General features: G+C 38.8%; 1 protein-coding gene across 2 annotated transcripts in view; it reads right to left on the bottom strand.

The window, feature by feature from the left end:
• The window catches only part of nid2a (nidogen 2a (osteonidogen)), a 158,424-nt gene that overhangs the window by 45,958 nt on the left and 86,383 nt on the right, over positions 1 to 26,083 (bottom strand). For both annotated transcript variants that reach the window (XM_062054011.1, XM_062054010.1), the window contains exons 18-34: positions 23,855 to 23,980; positions 22,700 to 22,833; positions 20,243 to 20,348; positions 20,033 to 20,157; positions 17,236 to 17,341; positions 15,240 to 15,373; positions 15,058 to 15,163; positions 14,846 to 14,970; positions 14,664 to 14,769; positions 14,451 to 14,575; positions 14,269 to 14,374; positions 14,060 to 14,184; positions 13,878 to 13,983; positions 13,668 to 13,792; positions 12,048 to 12,153; positions 11,837 to 11,967; positions 10,300 to 10,405 (exon numbers count right to left, since the gene is read on the bottom strand). In XM_062054011.1, coding sequence (XP_061909995.1) covers positions 10,300 to 10,405; positions 11,837 to 11,967; positions 12,048 to 12,153; positions 13,668 to 13,792; positions 13,878 to 13,983; positions 14,060 to 14,184; positions 14,269 to 14,374; positions 14,451 to 14,575; positions 14,664 to 14,769; positions 14,846 to 14,970; positions 15,058 to 15,163; positions 15,240 to 15,373; positions 17,236 to 17,341; positions 20,033 to 20,157; positions 20,243 to 20,348; positions 22,700 to 22,833; positions 23,855 to 23,980 — 1,998 coding nt within the window. The remainder of the gene's footprint in view (positions 1 to 10,299; positions 10,406 to 11,836; positions 11,968 to 12,047; positions 12,154 to 13,667; positions 13,793 to 13,877; positions 13,984 to 14,059; positions 14,185 to 14,268; positions 14,375 to 14,450; positions 14,576 to 14,663; positions 14,770 to 14,845; positions 14,971 to 15,057; positions 15,164 to 15,239; positions 15,374 to 17,235; positions 17,342 to 20,032; positions 20,158 to 20,242; positions 20,349 to 22,699; positions 22,834 to 23,854; positions 23,981 to 26,083) is intronic.

The following is a 26,083-nucleotide window of genomic DNA, read 5'->3' as shown; positions in this document are numbered from 1 at the left end:
TCAAATAGCAGCACTTACCAGTGAGCTGCCTCTATTTTTAAATTGTATTTATTTACTAGCAAGCAGGCCTCGCTTTGCTCGACATTTTTAATTCTAAGAGAGACAAAACTCAAATAGAATTTGAAAATCCAAGAAAATATTTTAAAGACTTGGTCTTCACTTGTTTAAATAAATTCATTAATTTTTTTACTTTGCTTCTTATAACTTTCAGAAAGACAATTTTAGAGAAAAAAAAAAATACAACCTTAAAAATGGTTTTAGGATTTTTAAACACATATACCTTTTTACCTTTTAAATTCCTTCCTCTTCTTTCCTGACAATTTCAATCAATGTTCAAGTAAATTTATTTTTTATTGTAAAGAATAATAAATACATTTTAATTTAATTCTTCATTTTAGTTTCTGTTTTTTCGATGAAGAATATTTGTGAAATATTTTTCACAAAGATTCGAATTAGCTAGTTTTTGTCTTCTTTTTTTCGGTTGAATTTTGAATTTTAAAGAGTCGAAAATGAAGATAAACTATGTTTCAAAATGTAATTGTCATTTTTTTTTGTGTGTTTTCTCCTCTTTTAAACCATTCAATTAAGTGTAAATATCATTAATTATTAATAATAACATAGAGTTAAAGGTAAATTGAGCAAATTGGCTATTTATGGCAATTTATTTAAGTGTGTATCGAACTGGTAGCCCTTCGCATTAATCAGTACCCAAGAAGTAGCTCTTGGTTTCAAAAAGGTTGGTGACCCCTAGTTTAATATATATTTAGTAAGTGTGGAGTTGAAACACACACACACGCACATCATAGATTAGAATACATTGTAGTTTTGAATTAATAATGATATAGCAAACACATTAAATAAAGTTAATATAAGCAAATTCAATAAAATTGAATTAATATTAATAAAGGTAAATTGATTATTTAATTATATTGACATTGTAATTATTTCAAGAAAAATCACGATGAAGTAAAATTTAAGTTTATATTCTAAAACTTCTAAAAAACATCTGTGCAAACTGTGAAACATGGGGTCTGAAGAAGTACAGATAAGAGTCACCAACACTCAGCGCCATAGTCAAAACAAAACGTAGAGAAGCGTTAAACACATTTTAATCAGAAGACAGACAAAGAATGAGAACGTAAGTTAACAGCAAAACAAAAATTGAAATTAATAACAAAAGAAAGCAACATTTCAAAGGGATAAATGAAGGTGCATGTAGAATTACATGTAGAGAATAAAACTAAATGGAAATAAATGTCTGCGGGATAAGAGATCTGTCCAGTGTTACAAGGACGAGACGTCATGAATTGTGCTCGGGTTGACAATAGATAGATAGATAGACAGATAACACGTTATTGATTCCTTCAAGAGAGTTCCCTCAAGAAGAAGAAGTAAAAAGTAAACAGTAACTAGTAAGGGTATAAATGGAAACAAAATAGAAAAATATCACAATGAGAATAAAAATAGAACAGTAAAATAAGAGAAACTAGGCATTAACGACCATGATATAAAAAATTATTGCACTGTTATTGTTTTGCATTCCCTGTTATCCTAGCCCCCCCAAAGAGGAGTTGTACAGTCTAATGACGTGTGGGACAAAGGATTTTTTATAGGCTAAACCAGTAGTTCTCAAAGGAGGGTATGGTGTTTCCGCCCGGACAAAAAGGGGGGTACCTGAGATTTTAAATATTCTAAAATAGCGACAATTCAAAATCCTTTATAAATATAATTATAGTATAATACTTCAACAAAATAAATATTTAGAATTAAGTTCACGAGTCCAGATGAATCACTATTACAATATCCAAAGAAGGTTGATGATAGATTATATGTATAGAAATCTTTAGTATAATTTAATCACTTGTTTAATTTTTAAAAACGTTTTAGTTATTCTTATATTTTTTTTGTTGTCCAAATAAGTCAAGTAAGACCACAACAAATGAGCAATATGGTGCACTGTTATACAATTTAATAAATCAGAAATTGATGACATTATGCTGTATTTTATTTTTTTATTTTACTGGGGGAAAAAAGGGGTTGAAAAGCACTGCCCTAAATCATATTTAAAGCTAAAATTATTTTATAAGACTGATTATTTTGGATTATTGTGTTTGTATTGAGAGAGAAAGAGAGAGAGCAGGTGAAGGAAGATTGTTTGTTTGGTTGGTTGAGTGAAATGGGAAGAAATCAATAGGAATAATTACATGCAAAATGGAATAAAACTATGAGTGCAATAGATAATGAATGAATAAATGAAATACGTTTATTTTGGTCATATAATCAACCAGTTTGTGTGAGCAGTTTAACAGTACAGATTAGACAAATTAACATTCATACACATTTACACACAGAAAGAAAATAAAAGAAAAAGGATGACCGAAAAAGGAATAGGCAGAAGCCAAAGATTATCCTATACATTCACTGAACATTAAATTACCTGGAACATCAACGATAAAAGATGAAAGTAATTGTTGCTATATTTCATTATGTTCAAAAACTTCACCTTTCAAGGGTCTCTTAAACGATAACAAAAAACTACATGTGTTCAGCTCATCACTGAGGATGTTCCATCATTTAACTCCTAAAACTGAAATACATTTGTATTTTTATTTTAATTTTACTTGACCTATTTCAAAAATCAATATCCCCGTAAATGATAGGTTTCTCCTCATAATGTAAATAAGCTAAGAATACAAACTGGAAGGCTGTTGTTCTTTACTCGAAACATAATTGCCATTGTTTTAAAAATAGATTATCTGGACATTTAACACATTATAACTTATAAAAAATGGATTGGTAGGATCATAATAATAATGCTTTGTGTATTATTGAAATGAGCCTGTTAAGTTTAAGTATTGGGTCTATATTTCTTCTATAAACATTTCCCCAAACTTCAAAACAATATTACATATGGAAAAATAAATGAATAATATAACATGTGCAGACATTTCTTATTCAGCATGTGTTTTACTTTATACTGAATGGCAATGGATTTGGATATGTTTCTTTAATATGTTCAATATGTGGCTTCCAACATATTAATGATCAATTATTATTCTCAAGAAGTTAGTTCATATACTCTGTCAAGTTACTCTTTCTGGTAAAGATTTAGTCTTATTAATTTCTACATATTGAGATCTATTACTTAAAATAACTACTTAACCACTATTGTGAAACACCTTTCTAATTTGTGGGAGTATTGGGATAGGATTGAGGAAGATGTCTGCTGTGGTGGAGGTGAGTTTGGAAATTAATTTAATAAAAGTAAGTTTAAGTCGGGTAACTTTAAAGTGTAGTCTGACATTTTTAATTTGGAGTAATTTATTTTTATTTAGACATTGCAGTACACCATACTTCTGGGTGTTGAGCTAAAAGAGGATAATGGCATGACAGAATAAAGTTAAAGTTAAAGTACCAATGATTGTCACACACATAGTAGGTGTGGTGAAATTTGTCCTCTGCATTTGACCCATCCCCTTGGTCACCCCCTGGGAGGTGAGGGGAGCAGTGGGCAGCAGCGGTGCCACGCCCGGGAATCATTTTTTGGTGATTTAACCCCCAATTCCAACCCTTGATGCTGAGTGCCAAGCAGGGAGGTAATGGCTCCCAAATTTTTTATAGTCTTTGGTATGACTCGGCCGGGGTTTGAACTTACAGCCTGCCGACCTCAGGGCGGACACTCTAACCACTAGGCCACTGAGATGAAGGAGGCAAACCAAATCTCAACAGCTTTCAGTTAGCTATAGATTTTGATAGTATAATGCGAAAAACTATAACTTTACAACTGTTTGCTGTGAATAGTGTTGAATAATAATTACAAATAACAGCCTACATTAATAATTAGAAATAAGAGCCGATATGTAAAGTGTTAAAAAGAGGAGAAGTGTGATTGGGCCTGGCGCTTAGAGCATGGCCTTGTGTGTTTGCTGTGACTAGGTTGGATAACCAGTCGGAGACAGGCAAGGCAAGGCGGGGCAGCTTTGTTTGTGTGGCGTTTTTCATGCACAGGGCAGACTCAAAGTGCTTCACAGACAACAAAGTGAAATGAAAGAAAATAAAAGCAAAATTAAAATGCAGACAATAAAAATAAACACAGTGCAGACGTTAAAAGTTAAAAGATTAAAAGATTTAGCTGAAAGATAAGGAGAAACGAGAATAAAAACATTATTTTGTTTTGGAGAATATCACGCACAGCGGGAGGTCAGAGTGCAAGCATGACAGCTTGCTCGAACCTACTGATAGACAAATGATAGTTTAAATTAACTTATACTCTTTAAGTGAATTAAAAGGGTACTTAAATACACATGAAGTAGTACATATAATCTTCGAATTAGGGTTATTGATTAACATTTGATGGGATAGTTAATACTGGGATTTTAAAACGTGATATGCAAAATTAAACTAATCGAGAGGATATGAAAACGATGGGTGTACATGTTTTGAGTTCCAAATTCTGGAGGGAAAAAACCTCAACAAAACGTAAAACCATACAGACGGACTTGGGTGGTAGTCACGGTTGTCCTAGGTCAAGCTAGGGTAGAGGCTGTTATGCAGCCGGGGGACTGCCAACTTCTCTGAACAAGACAAGCTCCAGAGTTGTAGCCAGAACATGCTCACAAAAAATACAGGTGTGATAGAGGACGCCCACAGCAGGACGAACAGCAGGATAAAAACAGACCCCTGCTGGACATAAGTGTCAACGGACAATGTTCAACACAATCTTTGAAGCATTCCTTTGTGGTCAACCTGCACACACCTTGTAATGACCTGCTTACGAACTGTGCCCTGACAATTCAATACCGCACAGAAGGAACTTTCTGATGTTGCCTAACAGCACGACATCAGCTGACAACTACTGGGGACGCTTCCCAGGAACGAATGGAGGACGGGGACTGCTCCAACTGTCCTAGCACTGGCTGACTGAGGTGCGTCCGTGTGCCCTGCCACCCAAACCGCCAAAGTGTATGATCACCAATTAGACGACTCATAATAGGAGCCTTTTGACTCTTATATATGGTGGGACTCAAGGTATGGCCGCTCATGTGAACTATCCTTTCAACAATTAGCATGGTATAAGATGGACAACTAATGACCCACATTGTTCCTTTGCTCTCTGTCCTGCCTACGAAACCAAAAATTTAGGTCAAATGATAAAACAGGGCGTAGCTGCCGCTGATTGGACCGATACGCAAATACCACATTTTTAATTATTTCGGTTGTCTGTTAAAAACATAGCTATTGGCTGCAATTTGGACACTCCTGCTGTAGGCTACAAGGAGCTAGCAGCTACACAACAGCTGAGCTAAAATAACATTTAAGCATATCAAATAATTATAGTTGCTTATTACATACACAAAGTCGCTTAGAGACAGAAGTCTGTAGAAAGTATTCAGTAACAAACGTGTCCGCATCATTAAACTTTCTACCACAGGAAACATACTGAACAAATACAGCAGTTAATGTCAGACTATAATATGGGATACCTTGTCTATCAGAGACATGGTTAAAACCCACAACACCTTTCGTTCTAATTAAAGTCCCGGGGGACAAGATTACAGAAAAGACAGATCGAGTGACAAAGGGGGGAGGAATTATGATTTATGAAAGGGAAAACATTAAAAGTAGATCAATTTGAGTATGTTAAAATTTAAATTACATTTTCCTCAGAAATGTATTTCAAGGTAATTGTAGTATACCGACCGACCACAGCTAAAGACATTTTTCTTGATTCATTTTCAGACATCCTCAAACAGCATAGTATGAAAGAAGTAACGTCATGGGGGACGTTAATCTGGACTGGTTAAATAAGACGCGTAGAAAGAAACTTAAGGATATTATAAACGGCTTCTACATGATACAAATGATAAGCAGCCGTACTAGAATTACAATTGGATGACAAAAATCAAAGAGATCAGTAAATACACGAATACAAAACCAGAAAGAAGAGTGCTAAAAAAAAATACCTTGGATTAATGAAACAATTTGGATTCTAATAAAGACATCGGGACTCAGCTCCCATACGAGCAATTATAACAGGGGTAAATACAGATAGTATGATTTTAAAAGTTTTGAGGAACAAAGTTACAATGTTTATGCGGAAGTCTAAGGCTGACTTTCACTTAGAATTAATCAAAGCTGCAAAAGGGAACATAAGAAAGTTATGGAAAACCATATACAAACTTACGGGAAGAGAGCAAACAAGAAACAACACTATAACATTAAATATCAATGGCGCTACTGTCGCAGACAGTCTGGACATAAGTAATAAGTTTAATAAACATTTTATTCAATCAGAACAAATCCTGAATAAAAAGTCCCTCAAAATCAGTGCAAATAATTGTCATTTATTCAGGATGGACTAATTTTAGAATTAACAAATGAAACAAAGTTAAACAAAATCTTCGCTGCATTATCAGACTCACGATCTAGAGATATATATACGGGTTGGACACTATGTTCCTAAGAACGTATAAGGATTGTATTATTGCTCATATAACAACAATTGATAAATAAATCAATAACGGAAAACACTTTCCCTACCACGTCGAGAAACTGCTACTATAATTAAATCCATAAAGCAGGAAATAAACAAGACATCAACAAGTACAGACCAATTAGCCTTCTCCCCGTTATATCCAAAGGAATAGAACATTTGAAGTTAAAAAGTGGCTTTGGAGCAATCAAGGCTGCTCACACGGTCATTAAGAGGGGCATTATGTTGACACATCAATTTAATGTGTATTATATTTATCCATGAGAGCATTTTTGTTGTAAATTGTGAGGTATGGCTGTTAAAATCTTGGTTGTTGTTACGAATGATGACAGATGTGAACAAGAGCAGGTATTGTCTTTGTGTGATGATGTAAATAAGGTGTGGATGGTTCTGATATATTAAGAATGTGTCCATGAAGGGGCATTTTATGACTTTCCTAAATTTGATTAAATGCTACAGTATGATTATTTTTGATTAATTATTGATTATTATGAATGTATATATTTATTATGATTAATTAGTGTCATAATTGTATTGCTTGATTTTTGGATCCCTTTAATTTACGTAGCCAGGGGCTGCAGATGGAAAGTAGCTATTTAGATATAATCTGGTACAGAACATGTATGTTTCTGAACTTAATGTTTCTGTGCATTGTCCCATCATAGATAGACTAAATTAAATACAACTATTTAGTGAATTATTGTGGCCACAATAATTCACTAGGTGTTGTAAAATATCAAAGTACTATTGCAAAAGCGAACATTGACCTCAAACATGACATGTCCTCCGCCTCTGTTCTTGCTGCACTTGACTATCAGCTGCCTTTTCTTTTTCTTGGATGTTTCTGAAAACTACTAATACTACTACTACTATTACTATTACTACGACTAACACTGTCCCTGTGAGAGGGACAGAGGGGGGAGGTGAGTTTGGATTGGGTCAAGTTTGAGCGTGTTGAGGTTTTATTTAATTGATATGATCAATCCGGTACAAGGATAAAGGAACGTAATGATTTAGATTGACAATTGCAGTGGTTGGCGGAAGCAACCCCAACCTCAAAGGAGGGTGCCAATTCAGTAATGAAATGTTTTGTGAATGATCTAATATCCCAACATGGTTTCCCCAAAAAGATTAGGTCAAACAACGGCACCCATTTTAAGAAAACAGGTTATCATCTTCAGTCACAAGATCAGCACTTCTCAGGACCAGCAGCTTCCTAGGAAGGCGGAAAGACCATGAGACCAAAATGGTAAGTTTGCAAAATGTAGAATTTGTGTGCCAGTTCCTCTGTGCAGATTTGAGGATGAAAGCAGCCACTCCAGATTCCCTTGCACTCGCTAAGAGGGGCACGGTCAAAGCCAATCCAGGACCAACACCCGATACCTGACTGGAAGCAACCGAGAGGGGAGACAACACCTTGCCAGCGATGACGAGAACGACTAAGGTTGCCAACCAATATGTGTCCGTCGGGACTCCAGCAGCTGTGGAAGGAGGTGTCGGGAGTGCCGAAGTGGCAAGGAGGCCTTGAAGCAAGCCAAGGGTCTGGACCAAAGCCCCAACGCCCCATACTTTTTCTCAGCTTTCCCCAATTTCGGCCAGCACGGACATGCCACTGCACAGTCTGCCAAATGGACTGGGCCACACCCCAAGAAGAGACAGAGACAGACTGTTTGAGTGGATCTCTTTCTTCACCAAGGCAGCCAAAAGCCCAACGAGGTGTCGGCAGGCCACCAGCCTGAGGCACCACCGAGCCATCTATACGAGCACTAATCGAACATGGACTCATACGAAATTCAGTTGTGTGTTCAAAATCAATTGGTAATTAACGATATTGGTAACTACATTCATTGCAAATGCCGGGAAAAATATTTTTGCAAATGTCTTACAGTCATAAGTCTATATACATTCATCTAATTATGTTCATGATCAAATTATTTGTTATTCCTTTACTAAATCAAAGGGTAGGCCACTAATTGTGTTCTGTGAGATGGTTTTACTGCAGGCTGGTAACAGCGATCGCTCTGACGGAGGGTCATAGACGGAATTTTTGCCTCGTATAAAAACATTGAGGTTTTTGCCTCTATCTGTGGTAGAGATTTAAGTTAGTGGTCTACATCAGAAATTGTTTTGGTCCAGGGTCTTAGGACCCTGGAAGGAGGGTATGTCGTAGAATTTCTGACCTTTTGACCTATATTTCTTGTCTATTAAGAATGTCTGCTCATTTTCAATTCTCTTCTATTTTGTGCCATTGAATGGACCAGTTGTGGGACAAAGGTGAATATGGAGTTATGCCAACCTGTCTACAGAATGTTTAGATTTTCCAAATATGACTAAGAGATACGAGGTTGTTTTGGAACAGACAAACCAAAACAAAACAATCATGACGCACGAGATAAAAACAGTGACGCATGAGATAAAAAACAGTGACGCACAAGAGACATATAAAAAATGGCAGAAGACCGGGACTCGAGAGAGATTTTGGCTTGTGTGTGTCTTGTTTGCTCCGGAGTACATGTGGTCTGTCTGCACGGACAACTCAATTCAACCTGCACTTCTGATAATGGGTAAATACATTTGTTGTACTAAACTACTTTTGTTGCCTGCTTAAGCTTCGGACAATCCACTACACCAGCATTCTTCCCTGCTTGGCACTCAGCATCAAGGGTTGGAATTGGGGGTTAAATCACCAAAAATGATTCCCGGGCACGGCGCTGCGGCTGCCCACTGCTCCCATCACCTCCCAGGAGGTGATCAAAAGGATAGGTCAAATGCAGAGGACAAATTTCACCACACCTAGTGTGTGTGACAATCATTGGTACTTTAACTTAACTTTAACTTTACACATACAAACTGTAGCACACAAAAAAGCACATTTAATAAAAAAAAACGTTATATGGTCTTACCTTTACTTATAAATGAAGTCCATGCGCCGCTCCTTCTGAACAAAAGCATCGATAACTAGTTTATAGAAGTCTTCCTTATCTTTCTTCAATTTTAAAAGTCTCTCTGTCTCGATGGAGATCTTCCTTTAATTATTACCTCCTGCTTCGATTGAAAGTCCAGTTTAGAAAACAGTTTTATTTTAGATATGTAATCCTACATGTTAAAAGTCCAGGCGAGAGGAAAAAATAAACAACCGCTAACTGTTGCTGCTTGTTGTCACTTATTCTGCAGCCGAGTAGTCGCAAAAATTATCTCTGGGATCACTAGCGCCCTCTATCACCATGAGGCGGGATTACTACAAGCCTCAGCCAGTGCGTCTTTGCAGCCGTTTTATGATTGCTCAGCACAAGAAATACGTTACACACATACAGTTGTTGACAAAATACCCTGTACATTATATACCTCAGCTAACTAAACTATGGAAAAGTATAATATAATTCATATAGCAATACAGTCTCACTGCACAGCAGGCCAGCAGTTAGCCGAGTCATTGCGCAATCCATGGCGAGGCTCAACTGGCTGCTGATCACCGCAAGTCTCTTCTCAGTATTTGAACGGCAAATGTGAAAATTCAGCGATTTTGAATAAAAATAATCTAAAACTGGTGAAGTTAAATGGAAAATAACTTTATAGTATAATCACTGGATACATATAACAATTTAATTAATTTTTTTTCTTTTTACATTTTTTTTCTTTCCATGATGGCACGTGAGGCCCCGCCTCACCTGCCTTCCCTGACTGCACGTCACTGATATATATACAGTATATGACCCCAAGCGGGCTTTTTGAATATCTCCCTAATTCTGAGGTCTCAAGGTTGGCAAGTATGTGTGGCCCTGTGATGGGATCTTTCCTTCTCTTACCTGAGTTGTCACAGTCTGTGGGTGGTACACCAGGCCTAGTCCTGGTTCCTGGTCTTTCCTGTCCCTGGCTGTCTACACACCAACAATGCCCAGTGGAACCATGGCACTGTGAAAACACACTTGGCATTTATTCCATGTGGCGAAACATTGTCTTGAAAAAAAAAACCGTACAAGGGTCCTTAAAGGGGAACTCCACTTGTTTAGGAATTTTGCCTATCATTTACAATCCTTATGTAAGAGAAGAACACATGTTTTAAAAAAATGTTTTATGCATTCTAAATAGTAAATAAATGCGATCAAAAGTCAGCTTGCAATGGAGCTTATGCCAGTCACTCTATTCTGCTAAAAAAGCCTTTAAAAAAACATCTAAAAACCTCCAATAGGTTTTATATACACACTGTAAGTATATATGTAAAGTAGTAACGACCACATTTATAGTAATGTTTAATATTTAGGTATTTTGATCATTTTATGCATACGCGGTGCATGAATCTCAAAAATGCATCACGTTTGCTTTTTCTTTAAACAACATCACTGATTATTACTCAATGCAGACTTTATGACAAAAATAAACATCACTTACTGTATTATGTCTTTTGTCATTACGATGCCGATGGAAAGAATCTGGTTATATTCCTGTTTAGATGAAGAATGATTCATAATTCTCACGAAGTAAAGTGGGGTGGAACCAAGGTTTTTTGTGTCGTTGTCACCGTCCAAAATGAGCTGTCAAAGTGTACGAACTTGACAGAATACATCCTCATCCTTATACTATCCAGGTGAGAGGCATTATTTATGATCCACAATAAACTTCTACAAGCAATTAAGCGACTTACCACTTGATGATGTCAATATAGGCACACAAGCTTGAGATCATAAATAGATTGTCTGCGTTAGCACTTATAATAACAATATTACTAATACTTGGTTAATATACAAGTCACAAAATGTAAATGGAGTATTGTTGGCTGTTTATCGATGGTTATTTATTGCTTTTATTGGTGGAATAGAGGACCTATCATTGACTCCGTTGTAAGCGGACGTGTATTTACGAGTTAAATCAATCAATCAATCAATGTTTATTTATATAGCCCTAAATCACAAGTGTCTCAAAGGGCTGAAAATGCATAAAAAAAAATACATCAGTCTACATCCGTCGTCATGTCTTTCATAATGATTGTGGACGATGGGTAAAATTCCAAAAAAGTGCAGTTCCCCTTTAAAGTCTGGACACATGAAGTACACATATAATATGCATACATCATACCGTTTCAATCAATTAATAAAGGCATATTAAAATAAACATGTACAATAAATGTTTAAATAACAAATGTAACAAATAATAAATACATATTCCAAACATTAAGAATTTAATTAAACATAAAAAAAACAATGATTTCAATGTTTTATTTGCATTGCATATGGTATAATAAATAAAAATATTACATGTTTTTTTTGTTATTGTATCTTAAATGCATTTTTGCCAACGTGCTCAGGCTCAAGACTGGAGTTAGGAATGATGGAGGAAATTACGTACCTGTAGTGGTGTGTACTGCCCGTCAGCATCACACTGAGGGATATAACCTCCCACTGTAGAGGAGTCCTGAGAAATGGTGGTCTGCACACTGTCACGATGGTGCACACACTGGGTTTTGACCTGTGGTCCATCTTCGAAGGAAATGTTTATAGCTTGTTTAGCAGAACCGCTGTAATGGCAATTGGTAATGATTTATAAGAGAAAAAGCTACCTAGTGTGTCACAGTTTATGGGTGCTGTGCCGGCTGGAGTTCTGGTTCCTTCTCTCTCCTGCCCTCTATTATCTACACACCAACAATATCCAGTAGAACCGTGGCACTAAATGCACAAAAAAAACAGGAATTACAACAAAGAAATGGGAAGAGGGTATTATTAAAGAGGCTCTGCTTCTTTTCAGAAATGTTAAATTGGTACATTAAACATGCGATGTTCTTTAAAGGCCTACTGAAATTATTTTTTTAAATTTAAACGGGGATAGCAGATCCATTCTATGTGTCATACTTGATCATTTCGCGATATTGCCATATTTTTGCTGAAAGCATTTAGTAGAGAACATCGACGATAAAATTCGCAACCTTTGGTCGCTGATAAAAAAAGCCTTGCCTGTACCGGAAGTAGCGTCACATCGCAGGTTTAAAGGCTCCTCACATTTCCCCATTGTTTACACCAGCAGCGAGAGCGATTCGGACCGAGAAAGTGACGATTACCCCATTAATTTGAGCAGGGATGAAAGATTCATGGATGAGGAACGTGAGAGTGAAGGACTAGAGTGCAGTGCAGGACGTATCTTTTTTCGCTCTGACCGTAACTTAGGTACAAGGGCTCACTGGATTCCACACTCTCTCCTTTTTCTATTGTGGATCACAGATTTGTATTTTAAACCACTTCGGATACTATATCCCCTTGAAAATGAGAGTCGAGAACGCGAAATGGACATTCACAGTGACTTTTATCTCCACGACAATACATCGGTGAAGCACTTTAGCTACGGAGCTAACGTGATAGCATTGTGCTTAAATGTAGATAGAAACAAAAGAAATAAGCCCCTGACTGGAAGGATAGACAGCAGATCAAAAATACTACTATCAGGAGACACCGAACCAAACACTGGACCTGTAACTACACGGTTAATGCTGTGCCGCCTGTCGAAGCCTAGCAATGCTGTTGCTAACGACGCCATTGAAGCTAACTTAGCTACAAACCTCGTCAGAGCTATGATAAAAACATTATCTCTCCACCTACGCCAGCCCTCATCTGCTTATCAACACCCGTGCTCACCTGCATTCCAGCGATCGACGAAGGACTTCACCAGATCATCGATGCGGTCGGCGGCTAGCGTCGGATAGCGCGTCTGCTATCCACAAAGTCCTCCTGGTTGTGTTGCTGCAGCCAGCCGCTAATACACCGATCCCACCTACAGCTTTCTTCTTTGCAGTCTCCATTGTTCATTAAACAAATTGCAAAAGATTCACCAACACAGATGTCCAGAATACTGTGGAATTTGGCGATGAAAACAGAGCTGTTTGTATTGAAATACTTCCGTTTCAACGATTGACGTCACGCGCAAACGTCATCATACATAGACGTTTTCAACCGGAAGTTTCGCAGGAAATTTAAAATTGCACTTTATAAGTTAACCCGGCCGTATTGGCATGTGTTGCAGTGTTAAGATTTCATCATTGATATATAAACTATCAGACTGCGTGGTCGGTAGTAGTGGGTTTCAGTAGGCCTTTAATGTAATTTTTTTGATAAATAAACCATACTACTAATACCACTGGTCAAAAAGCCCAATGACTACACGTGAAAAGATTCAAACAGGCAGGCTTTACCTGTTGAGGTGTGTATTGTCCATTAGCATCACATTCAGGTACAAATGCTCCCACTAGAGGATAACCTTCTGCACTGGTGGTCTGGACTCGGCCTCTGTGATGCTCACAGTGGGTTTTAGGACGTTCTGTGAAGTACAATTCAGAATTATACAATAAACAAAAAATATTGTACGATAATTTTAGGCTGAAAATAAAATCGCTTTCGCTGACCTGGTTTATCGCAATCCGCTGGTGTTGTGCCAGGTGGAGTTCTGGTTCCTGATCTTTCTTGTCCTCGACTGTCCACACACCAACAATGTCCACTGGAACCATGACACTGAAATATAATAGTAAAAAATGTCAACTACTGTACATGAGAAAGGAAATATATATACCACACTTGTAGTATTTACCTGTTGAGGTGTGTATTGTCCATTATCATCACACTCAGGTACAAATGCTCCCACTAGAGGATAACCTTCTGCACTGGTGGTCTGGACTCGGTCTCTGTGTTGCTCACAGTGAGTTTTAGGACGTTCTGTCAAGTACAATTCAGAATCATACAATAAACAAAAAATATAGTACGATCATTTTAGGGTAATAAAAAATTGATTTCGCTTACCTGGTTTATCACAATCCGTTGGTGTTGTACCAGGTGGAGTTCTGGTTCCTGATCTTTCTTGTCCTTGACTGTCCACACACCAACAATGTCCACTGGAACCATGACACTGAAATATGATGGTAAAAAATGTCAACTACTGTACATGAGAAAGGGAATATATATACCACACTTGTAGTATTTACCTGTTGATGTGTGTATTGCCCATTAGCATCACACTCAGGTAGAAAAGCTCCCACCAGAGGATAACCTTCTGGACTGGTGGTCTGGACTCGGTCTCTGTGTTGCTCACAGTGAGTTTTAGGACGTTCTGTCAAGTACAATTCAGAATTATACAGCAAAAAAAAAAATATAAAGTACGATCATTTTAGGCTAAAAAAAAAATCGCTTTCGCTCACCTGGTTTATCACAATCCGTTGGTGTTGTACCAGGTGGAGTTCTGGTTCCTGATCTTTCTTGTCCTTGACTGTCCACACACCAACAATGTCCACTGGAACCATGACACTGAAATATAATAGTAAAAAATGTCAACTACTGTACATGAGAAAGGAAATATATATACCACACTTGTAGTATTTACCTGTTGAGGAGTGTATTGTCCATTAGCATCACACTCAGGTAGAAAAGCTCCCACCAGAGGATAACCTTCTGGACTGGTGGTCTGGACTCGGTCTCTGTGTTGCTCACAGTGGGTTTTAGGACGTTCTGTCAAGTACAATTCAGAATTATACAGCAAAAAACAAAAAATATAGTACGATCATTTTAGGGTAATAAAAAATCGATTTCGCTCACCTGGTTTATCACAATCCGTTGGTGTTGTACCAGGTGGAGTTCTGGTTCCTGATCTTTCTTGTCCTTGATTGTCCACACACCAACAATGTCCAGTGGAACCATGACACTGAAATATAATAGTAAAAAATGTCAACTACTGTACATGAGAAAGGAAATATATATACCACACTTGTAGTATTTACTTGTTGAGGTGTGTATTGTCCATTAGCATCACATTCAGGTACAAAAGCTCCCACCAGAGGATAACCTTCTGGATTGGTGGTCTGCACACTGTCTCTGTAATGCTCGCAATGGCTTTTAGGACGTTGTGGTTTCTCTGTTTGAAGAAGAATGCAGAGCAAGATCATGTAAAGATGATGTACTAATCAAATCTTGTGTTGTACAATAAGCGTATTTACAAGTACATGTATGATATACATGTCTTTACAGTAATCCAATCACAGCAGCTACCAGAAAACAAGGCTTCGGTATAAAGCAGAGTTTACTGAAGAGTGACAGAGAAGCAATCTTCACAGTTCTGCAGAAAATATATATTTTATCGGATAAAATGGCTTTTCTTGTTATTCTCTTCTTAAAGGCCTACTGAAACCCACTACTACCGACCACGCAGTCTGATAGTTTATATATCAATGATGAAATCTTAACATTGCAACACATGCCAATACAGCCGGGTTAGCTTACTAAAGTGCAATTTTAAATTTCGCGCGAAATATCCTGCTGAAAACGTCTCGGTATGATGACGCCTGCGCGTGACGTCACGGATTGTAGAGGACATTTTGGGACAGCATGGTGGCCAACTATTAAGTCGTCTGTTTTCATCGCAAAATTCCACAGTATTCTGGACATCTGTGTTGGTGAATCTTTTGCAATTTGTTCAATGAACAATGGAGACAGCAAAGAAGAAAGCTGTAGGTGGGAAGCGGTGTATTGCGGCAGGTGTTGTTCCGGATAACGCACCCCCGCCGTAGAATGCACCCCCTGCCTGTTGTGCCGGATAACACAGCCGGTGTTTCATTGTTTACATTCCCGAAAGGAGACAGTCAAGCTTTACCATTGGCCTGTGGAGAACTGGGACAACAGAGACTCTTACCAGGAGGACTTTGAGTTGGATACGCAGACGCGGTACCGTGAGTACGCAGCTGCGGGTTCCAAACATTTGATCGCTTGCCCGTACGTGCGTGCCGCTATGTGCATGTCACATACGTAACTTTGGGGACTTTGGGGAAATATATGTGCTGTATGAACTTTGGGGAGGTGAACGGTACTTTGGGCTGTGGGATTGAGTGTGTTGTGCAGGTGTTTGAGTTGTATTGGCGGGTTATATGGACGGGAGGGTGGAGGTGTTTGTTATGCGGGATTCATTTGTGGCATATTAAATATAAGCCTGGTTGTGTTGTGGCTAATAGAGTATATATATGTCTTGTGTTTATTTACTGTTTTAGTCATTCCCAGCTGAATATCAGGTCCCACCCGCCTCTCACAGCATCTTCCCTATTTGAATCGCTCCCACTGCCCTCTAGTCCTTCACTCTCACTTTCCTCATCCACAAATCTTTCATCCTCGCTCAAATTAATGGGGAAATTGTCGCTTTCTCGGTCCGAATCGCTCTCGCTGCTGGTGGCCATGATTGTAAACAATGTGCGGATGTGAGGAGCTCCACAACCTGTGACGTCATGTGCATATCGTCTGCTACTTCCGGTACAGGCAAGGCATTTTTATCAGCGACCAAAAGTTGCGAACTTTATCGCCGATGTTCTCTACTAAATCCTTTCAGCAAAAATATGGCAATATCGCGAAATGATCAAGTATGACACATAGAATGGACCTGCTATCCCTGTTTAAATAAGAAAATCGCATTGCAGTAGGCCTTTAAAGAATGGATTTGACTAGGTAGACTGTGCTTTTTGTCCAATGTAAGAAGAGAAAGAAAATTGCAACAACTACGAGGTTTGTTTTTGTGTTTTGACGCGTTGCATTTTGCCGTGTTTGGTTTTATTGTAAGCATGTGAAAGAGGCACATACACAGCTGATTCAAGGAAGGAGAAAATCATCTGAATACCACATCACAGTAACTTCTAGGACGATCGTCTGACCATATGAAGCTCATTTTAAATAGTAGAAGAAACAAACATTGATAGAGACAGCTAATAAAATGTCTTTCTGCTGAGCCTTCTGTACCTGCTTCGTCACAATTGGTTGGTGTTGTACCAGGAGGAGTTCTGGTTCCAGGTCTTTCTTGTCCTTGACTGTCCACACACCAACAATGTCCACTGGAACCATGACACTGAAATACACAATAATTTCAAATATCTAGGACTGTCAAAATTAATGCAAATTAATTAATTTGTGTGATTAATTAAATGTAGCAAAAACAGACAACATTTGTTTCAAGTGGATGATGTCTACGTTGTAACAATAGTTATTGTCAATACATCTCATACTGATGCAAAGTTTGTTCATTAAAATGTTCACAGGTGCCCCATTTGTAAGGCATATGTGTGGGATGAGCAGCACAGCTGAGTATTTGGTTTAAACCAATTAAACATTTTTAAAAAAAATTCTTCCAATTCCAATCTTGTTTTTGTGCTTGGTAAATTAGCCTCTTTTCCATTTACGCTCATGTTCCACTCACCCGAATCTTCATCTGTCCCGTGCACTTTGTACTGTCCCAAACTGTTACGCTATTGTGAATAAAGGCAAGTTAAGAACTTGCACCATGCAAAAAAACGCCGTTCAAACTGAAGCCTGTTTTCTTAGACCGCCTACAAGCTCACTGATTGGCTCTGTGGCCTAACGTGACCCTACCTCACCTCAATCGTTGACAACACGCAGCAGCTGACTAATCAGAAGTCAAATTCTCTGATGGGGAGTTGAATGCAGATAGAGAGAAAAGATGCCCTGCAAACCGCAGTAAGAATCATCCATCCATCCATTTTCTACCTCTTATTCCCTTAGGGGTCACGGGGGGCGCTGGAGCCTATCTCAGCTACAATCGGGCGGAAGGCGGGGTACACCCTGGACAAGTCGCCACCTCATCGCAGGGCCAACACAGATAGACAGACAACATTCACACTCACATTCACACACTAAGGCCAATTTAGTGTTGCCAATCAACCTATCCCCAGGTGCACGTCTTTGGAGGTGGGAGGAAGTAGTACCCGGAGGGAACCCACGCAGTCACGGGGAGAACATGCAAACTCCACACAGAAAGATCCCGAGCCCGGGATTGAACTCACGACTACTCAGGACCTTCGTATTGTGAGGCAGACGCACTAACCCCTCTGCCAGTAAGAATCACATGCAAGTAAAAGAAATAAAAACAAATATTGTGCTCCACTCGAAGGTGGGCTATGTTGTTGACATAAAACTTTGTGGCATAAACATTCCAACTGCCATTGCTGAAGAATAAGAACACGTATTACATCTGTAACTTTGTTGATCCCTGGTGGCCTATTGGTTCACATTCGTGCCTTTTGAGGATATTTGTTTGATCCTCACCCAAATTATACGAGATAAACATTAAATCCTCATACAATTTTTAAAAAACCTTCTAAAATCAAAATTTGGTCACAAATTATGGCGGTAGTCTCTAATAACACCTGGTAGACTCCGCTCTGTAGGTTTGAGTGTTGTGGATGATAGAGTTCTGTCCCAGACTATGGAATTGCTAGAGGTTGCAAAATGTCATCTAGATATCACACGTTTAGGATGTAGTGCACGTTTTGCAGCGCAAAAAGGTCTGATTGTGAAAGGCAGTCATGGCAGGCCTCCTGGCAACCCTATGAGACTGGAGATTGACTGCACGAAGTCTGTTCTGGATTGTCGGGGCAAAGAGCCGTCGGCCCTTATAGTCACACCATCCAGATCAGTCAAACATTTGCCAGCTGTTTTTTGGAGCAGAAACCTACTGACCACTGTAGCTGTGCCCATGCTCAAAGGTGGAGCATGACTTATCTACCCAAATAAATGCTTTTGATCATCTCTACATTGTATTTATGTCTGGGGGACACATTTCCACACTTCCATCAGAAGCTCAAAACAACAGTCAATAGCAACAATAGCTTGGGTTTGCCACGTGGATAAATTGATAAATTGTAAATAGGTCTTTGTGTGTGTGTGTGTGGGGGGGGGGGTGGCCTGCGGACCTGCAGCGAAGGGGTGTGCCAGGACGGGCTTCGAGATCAGCGACAGGTGCGTAGATGGCCCACCTGGGCATGCTTATCTAATCACCTGTCGCTCTGTTAAAAGGCAGCAGCCGGGAAGGAGAGAGGAGTTGGAGTTGGAGTTGGAGCGCGAGCGAGACTGACAGACACCAAAAGACTTTGCACATTGCTGAAAATAAAACTGTCTAAAAACCCTGAAAGGGAGCGGTGATGTCGGTGATTGGTGGTCCGAAGAACCCGGAAGCGAGAGTCTTTCACAGTCTTCTTTCTTGAAACTTCAAGCATCTTTCCACAAAACACAAACCAAGAGCCAATGACAAAAATAAATGTTTGAAAGAGAAGATTAGGTAATTTTTCCATGGTTGCAACCCACATACTTAGCTTTGATGCTCATCCCAAAATGTTCCTTACAAATGTGGCACATTTTAAAAGGTTAATGCACAGACTTTGCAAATACAACATGTATTGACAAGAAACATTATGATTTGGTATATGGTCGAGGACACGATTGCTTTACAAAAAGTATGTTTATCTCAAGATGCATTGTACAATCAAGAAAAAACAATAATGAAAAACCGAATTACTGTGACATTTAATGAGCAGTTTGCTTGTTTGACACCCTGATTACTAAAAATTACAGAGGATATGGTTGGATTCTCAATCTCTTAAAGCCGGTGCTTAAGAGACTTGTAGTAACATGATAAATGTACAGCACATGTATATTTATACAAGCGTTACGCTAGCAACCTAAATTCAACCATATTTCCCTCTGTACTAGGGTCCCTAGGGTTTAAAAGGTTAACTTGCTTTACCTGTTGAGGTGTGTATTGCCCGCTAGCATCACATTCAGGTACAAAAGCTCCAACAAGAGGATAACCTTCTGGACTGGTGGTCTGGACTCTGTCTCTGTGATGCTCACAGTGGCTTTTAGGACGTTCTGTCAAGTACATCTTAGAATTATACATGAACTAAAAATATAATATAGTGTTAATAGAGAAAAAAATGATTTAGCTTTAGCTCACCTGGTTTGTCACAGTCTGTTGGTGTTGTACCAGGTAGAGTTCTGGTTCCTGGTCTTTCTTTCCCTTGACTGTCCACACACCAACAATGTCCACTGGAACCATGACACTGAAATACACTTCGGTCATTGACTGTACAGCATGGGTGTCAAACTCTGGCCCGCGGGCCAAATTTGGCCGTGTAATTTCACTTGGCCCTTGAGGCGATATCAAATTAACACTAAAGCTGGCCCGCTGATCCTCCCGGGAGTCTTCCAAACGCCCGCCAGCCCTGGCCCAGTCACATAACATGTGCGGCTTCTGCACGCACACACATTAGAATGCAACGCATACTTCATCAACAGCGATACAGGTTACACTGAGGGTAGCCGAATAAAAAACTTTAACACTGTTAGAAATATACGCCACACTGTGAATCCACACCAAACCAGAACCCTTTGTAGCACTAAGTCTTCCGGGACGCTACAAGGTGTGTGTGGGTGGGTGTGGTGGGGGGGTTTGGTGGTAGCGGGGGTGTATGGGGTTTGGTGGTAGCGGGGGTGTATTTTTTAGCGTCCCGGAAGAGTTAGTGCTGCAAAGGATTCTGGGTATTTGTTCTGTTGTGTTTATGTTGTGTTACGGTGCGGATGTTCTCCCGAAATGTGTTTGTCATTCTTGTTTGGTGTGGATTCACAGTGTGGCGTGTATTTCTAACAGTGTTAAAGTTTTTTATACTGGCACGCTCAGTGTAACCTGTATCGCTGTTGATGAAGTATGCGTTGCATTCGCTCGTGTGTGCGTACAGAAGCCGCACATATCTTGTGACTGGGTCTGAACGATGTTAGAATGGATGAAAAGCGGACGTGACGATAGCTCGTAGAGTACGTTAAAGGTTAATTTGTTCAACCTTGGCCCGCGGCTTTGTTCAGTTTTAAATTTTGGCCCACTCTGTATTTGAGTTTGACACCCCTGCTGTACAGGATCATTTAAATACAGTGCATCCGGAAATTCTACACAAAATACCCCATAATGACAAAATGGAAAATTTTTTTTTTAACTTTTTACACATTTATTAAAAAATAAAATAAAATAAATAAAAATCACATGTACAGTACATACGGTAAGTATTCACAGCCTTTGCTCAACATTTTTTTGATGGAACTTTGGCACCAATTATAGCCTCAAGTCTTTTAGAATACGATCCTACAAGCTTTGCACATCTATCTTTGGGCAGTTTCGCCAATCCCTCTTTTACAGGACCTGTCAAGCTCCATCAGGTTGGATGGGCAGTGTCGGTGCGCAGCCATTTTCAGATCTCTCCAGAAATGTTCAAACAGATTCAAATCTGGGATCTATCTTGGCCACTGAAGGACATTTGCATACAGAGTTGTCCTGAAGGCATTCCTTTGATATCTTGGCTGTGTGCTTAGGGTCGTTGTCCTGCTGAAAGATGAACTATAGCCCCAGTCTGAGTTCAAGGGCGCTCTGGAGCAGGTTTTCATCCAGGAAGTCTCTGTACATTGCCACATTAATGTTTCCCTTCTATCCTGACTAGTCTCCCAGTTTGTGCCGCTGAAAAACATCCCCACAGCATGATGCTGCCACCACCATGCTTCACTGTAGGGATGGTATTGGCTTGGTGATGAGCGGTGACTGGTTTCCTCCAAACATGATGCCTGGCATTCACGCCATAGACTTCAATCTTTGTCACATCGTACCAGAGAATTTTTTCTTTTTACAAAGAAATGGCTTCCGTCTGCCCACTATACCATGCAGGCTTGATTGGTGGATTGCTGCAGAGGTGTTTTTCCCACAGAGGAATGCTGTAGCTCTGAAGAGTGACCATCAGGTTCTTGGTCCCCTCTCTGATTAGGGCCCTTCTCCACTGATCGTTCAGTTTAGACTGACGGCCTGCTCTAGGAAGAGTCCTGGTGGTTCTAAACATTTCCGTTTACCAATGATGGAGGCCACTGTGCTCATTGGGACGTTCAAGGTAGCAGATATTTTTATATACCCTTCCTCAGATTTGTGCCTCGAGACAATCCTGTCTCGGAAGTCTACAGACAATTAATTCGACTTCATGCTTGGTTTGTGCTCTGCACTGTCAAGTGTAGGACCTTGTATATAGACAGGTGTGTGCCTTTCCAAATCATGTCCAATCAACTGAATTTACCACATGTGGACTCTAATTAAGCTGTAGGAACATCTTAAAAATGAATGGTAGAAAAACAGGATGCACCTGATCTCACATTTGATCTTAATGGCAAAGGCTGTGAATTCTTAGTAATTTATTTTCTTAGTTTTTACATTTTTAAGACATTTGCAAAAATCTCAACAAAAAAACAAACCTTGTCATTATTGTATGTCAAGGACAAAAATGTATTTATTCCATTTTGGAATAAGGCTGTAACATGACAACATGTGGAAAAAGTGAAGTGCTTTTGAATACTTCCTGTGTATTCCACATTTGTTGTAAATTACCTGTTGAGGTGTGTATTGTCCATTAGCATCACACTCAGGTACAAACGCTCCCACAAGAGGATAACCTTCTGGACTGGTGGTCTGCACGCTGTCTCTGTGATGCTCGCAGTGGCTTTTAGGACGTTCTAGTTTGTCTGTTTGAAGAAGCAAGCCAAATCATGTAAAGATGATGTACTAATCAAACCTTGTGTTGCACAACAAGACAATGCACAATGTATTACACGTTTGAAGTCTTTACAATAATGCAGTCGGGCCTCTTTGCTTTTATGGTTTTGACATGTTGTTTGTTTTGTTTATTACAATCATGTGGAAGAGCTTTGCACAACAGATTCAAGGAAGGAGCAAATCATATGAATACCAGGAAGTAGTTAAAACATGTTTTAAAAAGTACAAGCCTAAGTATTGGTTCACATATTTTTTGATGGTCAATGCCTTATTCAGAACAAAACTAGCAAAATCCAGTTCTGTTTTTTTAATTGGTCTTTTGTTATACAGTGTTATTAAACTTTAAAGGGCTGTTTGAAACTTGCTCACAGTTACATTTTTCAACCCAAAAATTTAAACAGAACATATGTCTTTAAATGTCTATATTTTATACAATTACTGAATAAAAAATGTGCAAAAATTGCTCATCCATCAAAGGAAACAGTCTAACGTTGTGGCTGTCACCCACCCACGGCTGTCTCACGCGTACACACCCAGAAAGTGAGCACGTACCCAAAATCAACTGACAAATTGCAGTCATGTTGTTGTTATGTTGGAAGATACAGTACATTCAATGACAATATTAGTATCTAAACTTTGCCAAATCCCTATTCTTATCTTACAACAAGCGTAAGTAATGCATGTTTGCGTGTTACATGGGGTGTAGTTTATGTCTTCCAAGCGGAAAGAGGTCGTAATATAATGCTTACAATCCTTGGGAAAGATAGCACCCTCCCAGCATCAGCATAAGGTTGCAAACAGTCCTTCTAAAGCATGCAGTAAAGCCAAACAACTGACACATGATAAAAAAAGTAGTCCTGGAAAAAAGCTTCTGGCCCCACAACCGAGGCCAAATTTTCAAACCCAATGTGGCCCGAGAGTCAGAAAATTTACCCACCCCCTGGTTTAGATGTAAACACAGAAGAAGAAATAAGAGGTAAGGTCACTGACCTTCCTGCTGGGAGCAAAGAAAGCCGTCTCCATAAAAGCCTGTCTGGCAGTCACAGTAGAAGGAACCCAAGCTGTTGGTGCATCTGGCATTGGTGTGGCATGGAGAAGTGCGGCACTCGTCCACGTCTGAGGACAAAGACAACAAGTATGTGTTGCTATTGTTTTTACAGTGTACCTGGGTTTTGTACGCCCCACTATCCGGAAGGATTACGTTTTCTACAAAAAAATTTGCCAACATTTTGCCCCATCTTATTGTCTCACTTATCGTACGGTTGTCATAACAAGAGTCTCGAATAAAGATAAAAGTGATGTTAAATGTTTCCCTATCCATGTATTTTTTTTCTGCAAGTAAAACTATAATTATTCTCTGTAAAATGTGTTTTGTGTTCATATTTGTGGGTGGTTAGAAGTATCTGTTCATTAGGTTTACATTATTTGTCATGGGAAAATTTGCTTCGGCTTTCGTATGATTTGGTCTTCGTCTGACCTTTTGGAAACTAATGACAACCAAAGCAAAACTGTATTTAGTGCGTGTCGCCTTGTTTGGTGCTTTTACAACATTCAGATAATAATATAAACGACAGTATGGAGAATGTTCAGGGAAGTTCATCAAAAGTTCACACTGATGGGTGAACACACACACACACACACACACGCACACACACACACACACACACACACACACACACACACACACACACACACACACACACACACACACACACACACACACACACACACACACACACACACACACACACACACATATAAATCACACACATTCCAGAGCAATATCCCCTGACTACGTTTACACTGCTGGCCAAGGTGGCCCAAATCTGATTTTTTCTAAATCTTATTATTTCTAACTGAATGTTTACACTGCAAGTAAAATGTCATCTTCATCAGAATCCAGTATAAGGCCCCAATGTAGCCACAATGTGGTCGCAACTTCAACTTTGTGTCTTGTGCCCACAATTTCGCCCTGTCGTCTTTATTTTCTTTTTTTTATTTCTATTTGTTTAATTATTTATTTCATTTTATTTTATTTCTATCGCCAAACATGAAATACTGTATACTCAAACATTTAATAAAGTCAAATACAAATAAGGAAACAAGAGAAGTATCCCACACTTCTCTATTGTAAAGTAAATCTGTAGATAGATAGATAGATAGATAGATAGATAGATAGATAGATAGATAGATAGATAGATAGATAGATAGATAGATAGATAGATAGATAGATAGATAGATAGATAGATAGATAGATAGATAGATAGATACAAACGTAGATAGATAGATACAAACGTAGATAGATAGATAGATAGATAGATAGATAGATAGATAGATAGATAGATAGATAGATAGATAGATAGATAGATAGATAGATAGATAGATAGATAGATAGATAGATAGATAGATAGATAGATAGATAGATAGTACTTTATTGATTCCTTCAGGAGAGTTCCCTCAGGAAAAAATAAAATTCCAGCAGCAGTGTACAAAATTGAGATCGAATTAAAAAACTAAAAAGTAAATAAGTAAATAATAGGTGTATAAATGGAAATAAAATAGAAAATATTACAATAAGAATAAGAATAATAAGCAACAATAAGAATACAAATATAACAGTAAAAATTAGAATATAACAAGAGTGCAGTAGTGATCTTGTTATGATAATGTATTGCACTGTTATTGGACTGTTAATTGCACTGTTATTTTGTTGCAGTTTATTTCAGTATTGTTATTGCTTAGCATCCCCTGTCATCCTAGTAAAGAGAGGAGTTGTACAGTCTGATGGTGTGTGGGCTGGACAAGACAGATTAAAAAAACAATGATAATATTAAATAAATGAATAAATAAATATCTATATATTTTTTTATTTGAAATGACCCGTGGGCCATATTGTGGACGCTGGTGTAGATTGTCAGTCATCGGGTCATGGTAAGTCGCAAAGGATACATGCAGCCAACTGGACTATTCCGGTTTGTTCGTTTAACATTTCGTCGAAAAGGCGTCTTCACTTCTAAATTTTAGGTCTGTCTGTATATAACTGTGGTCGGTGTGTTCCCTGAGGGTGGTGACTCTAGGGCTGTTGTTGCTGTTCTGACCGTGCATGGCTGGTAAATGACCGTCCTGCATACCAGCAGGTCATTCTATCTCACTCTACAACACTAGACTGTGTTTTATAACCTGTCTGAGAACGACACCTTAAAGGCCTACTGAAATGAT

The sequence above is a fragment of the Entelurus aequoreus genome, linkage group LG07 (genome assembly GCF_033978785.1).
Source record: "Entelurus aequoreus isolate RoL-2023_Sb linkage group LG07, RoL_Eaeq_v1.1, whole genome shotgun sequence".
Classification (NCBI taxonomy): Eukaryota; Metazoa; Chordata; class Actinopteri; order Syngnathiformes; family Syngnathidae; genus Entelurus; species Entelurus aequoreus.
Note: the sequence above shows the minus strand (reverse complement) of the source record. Positions and strands in the feature narration are given on the sequence as shown.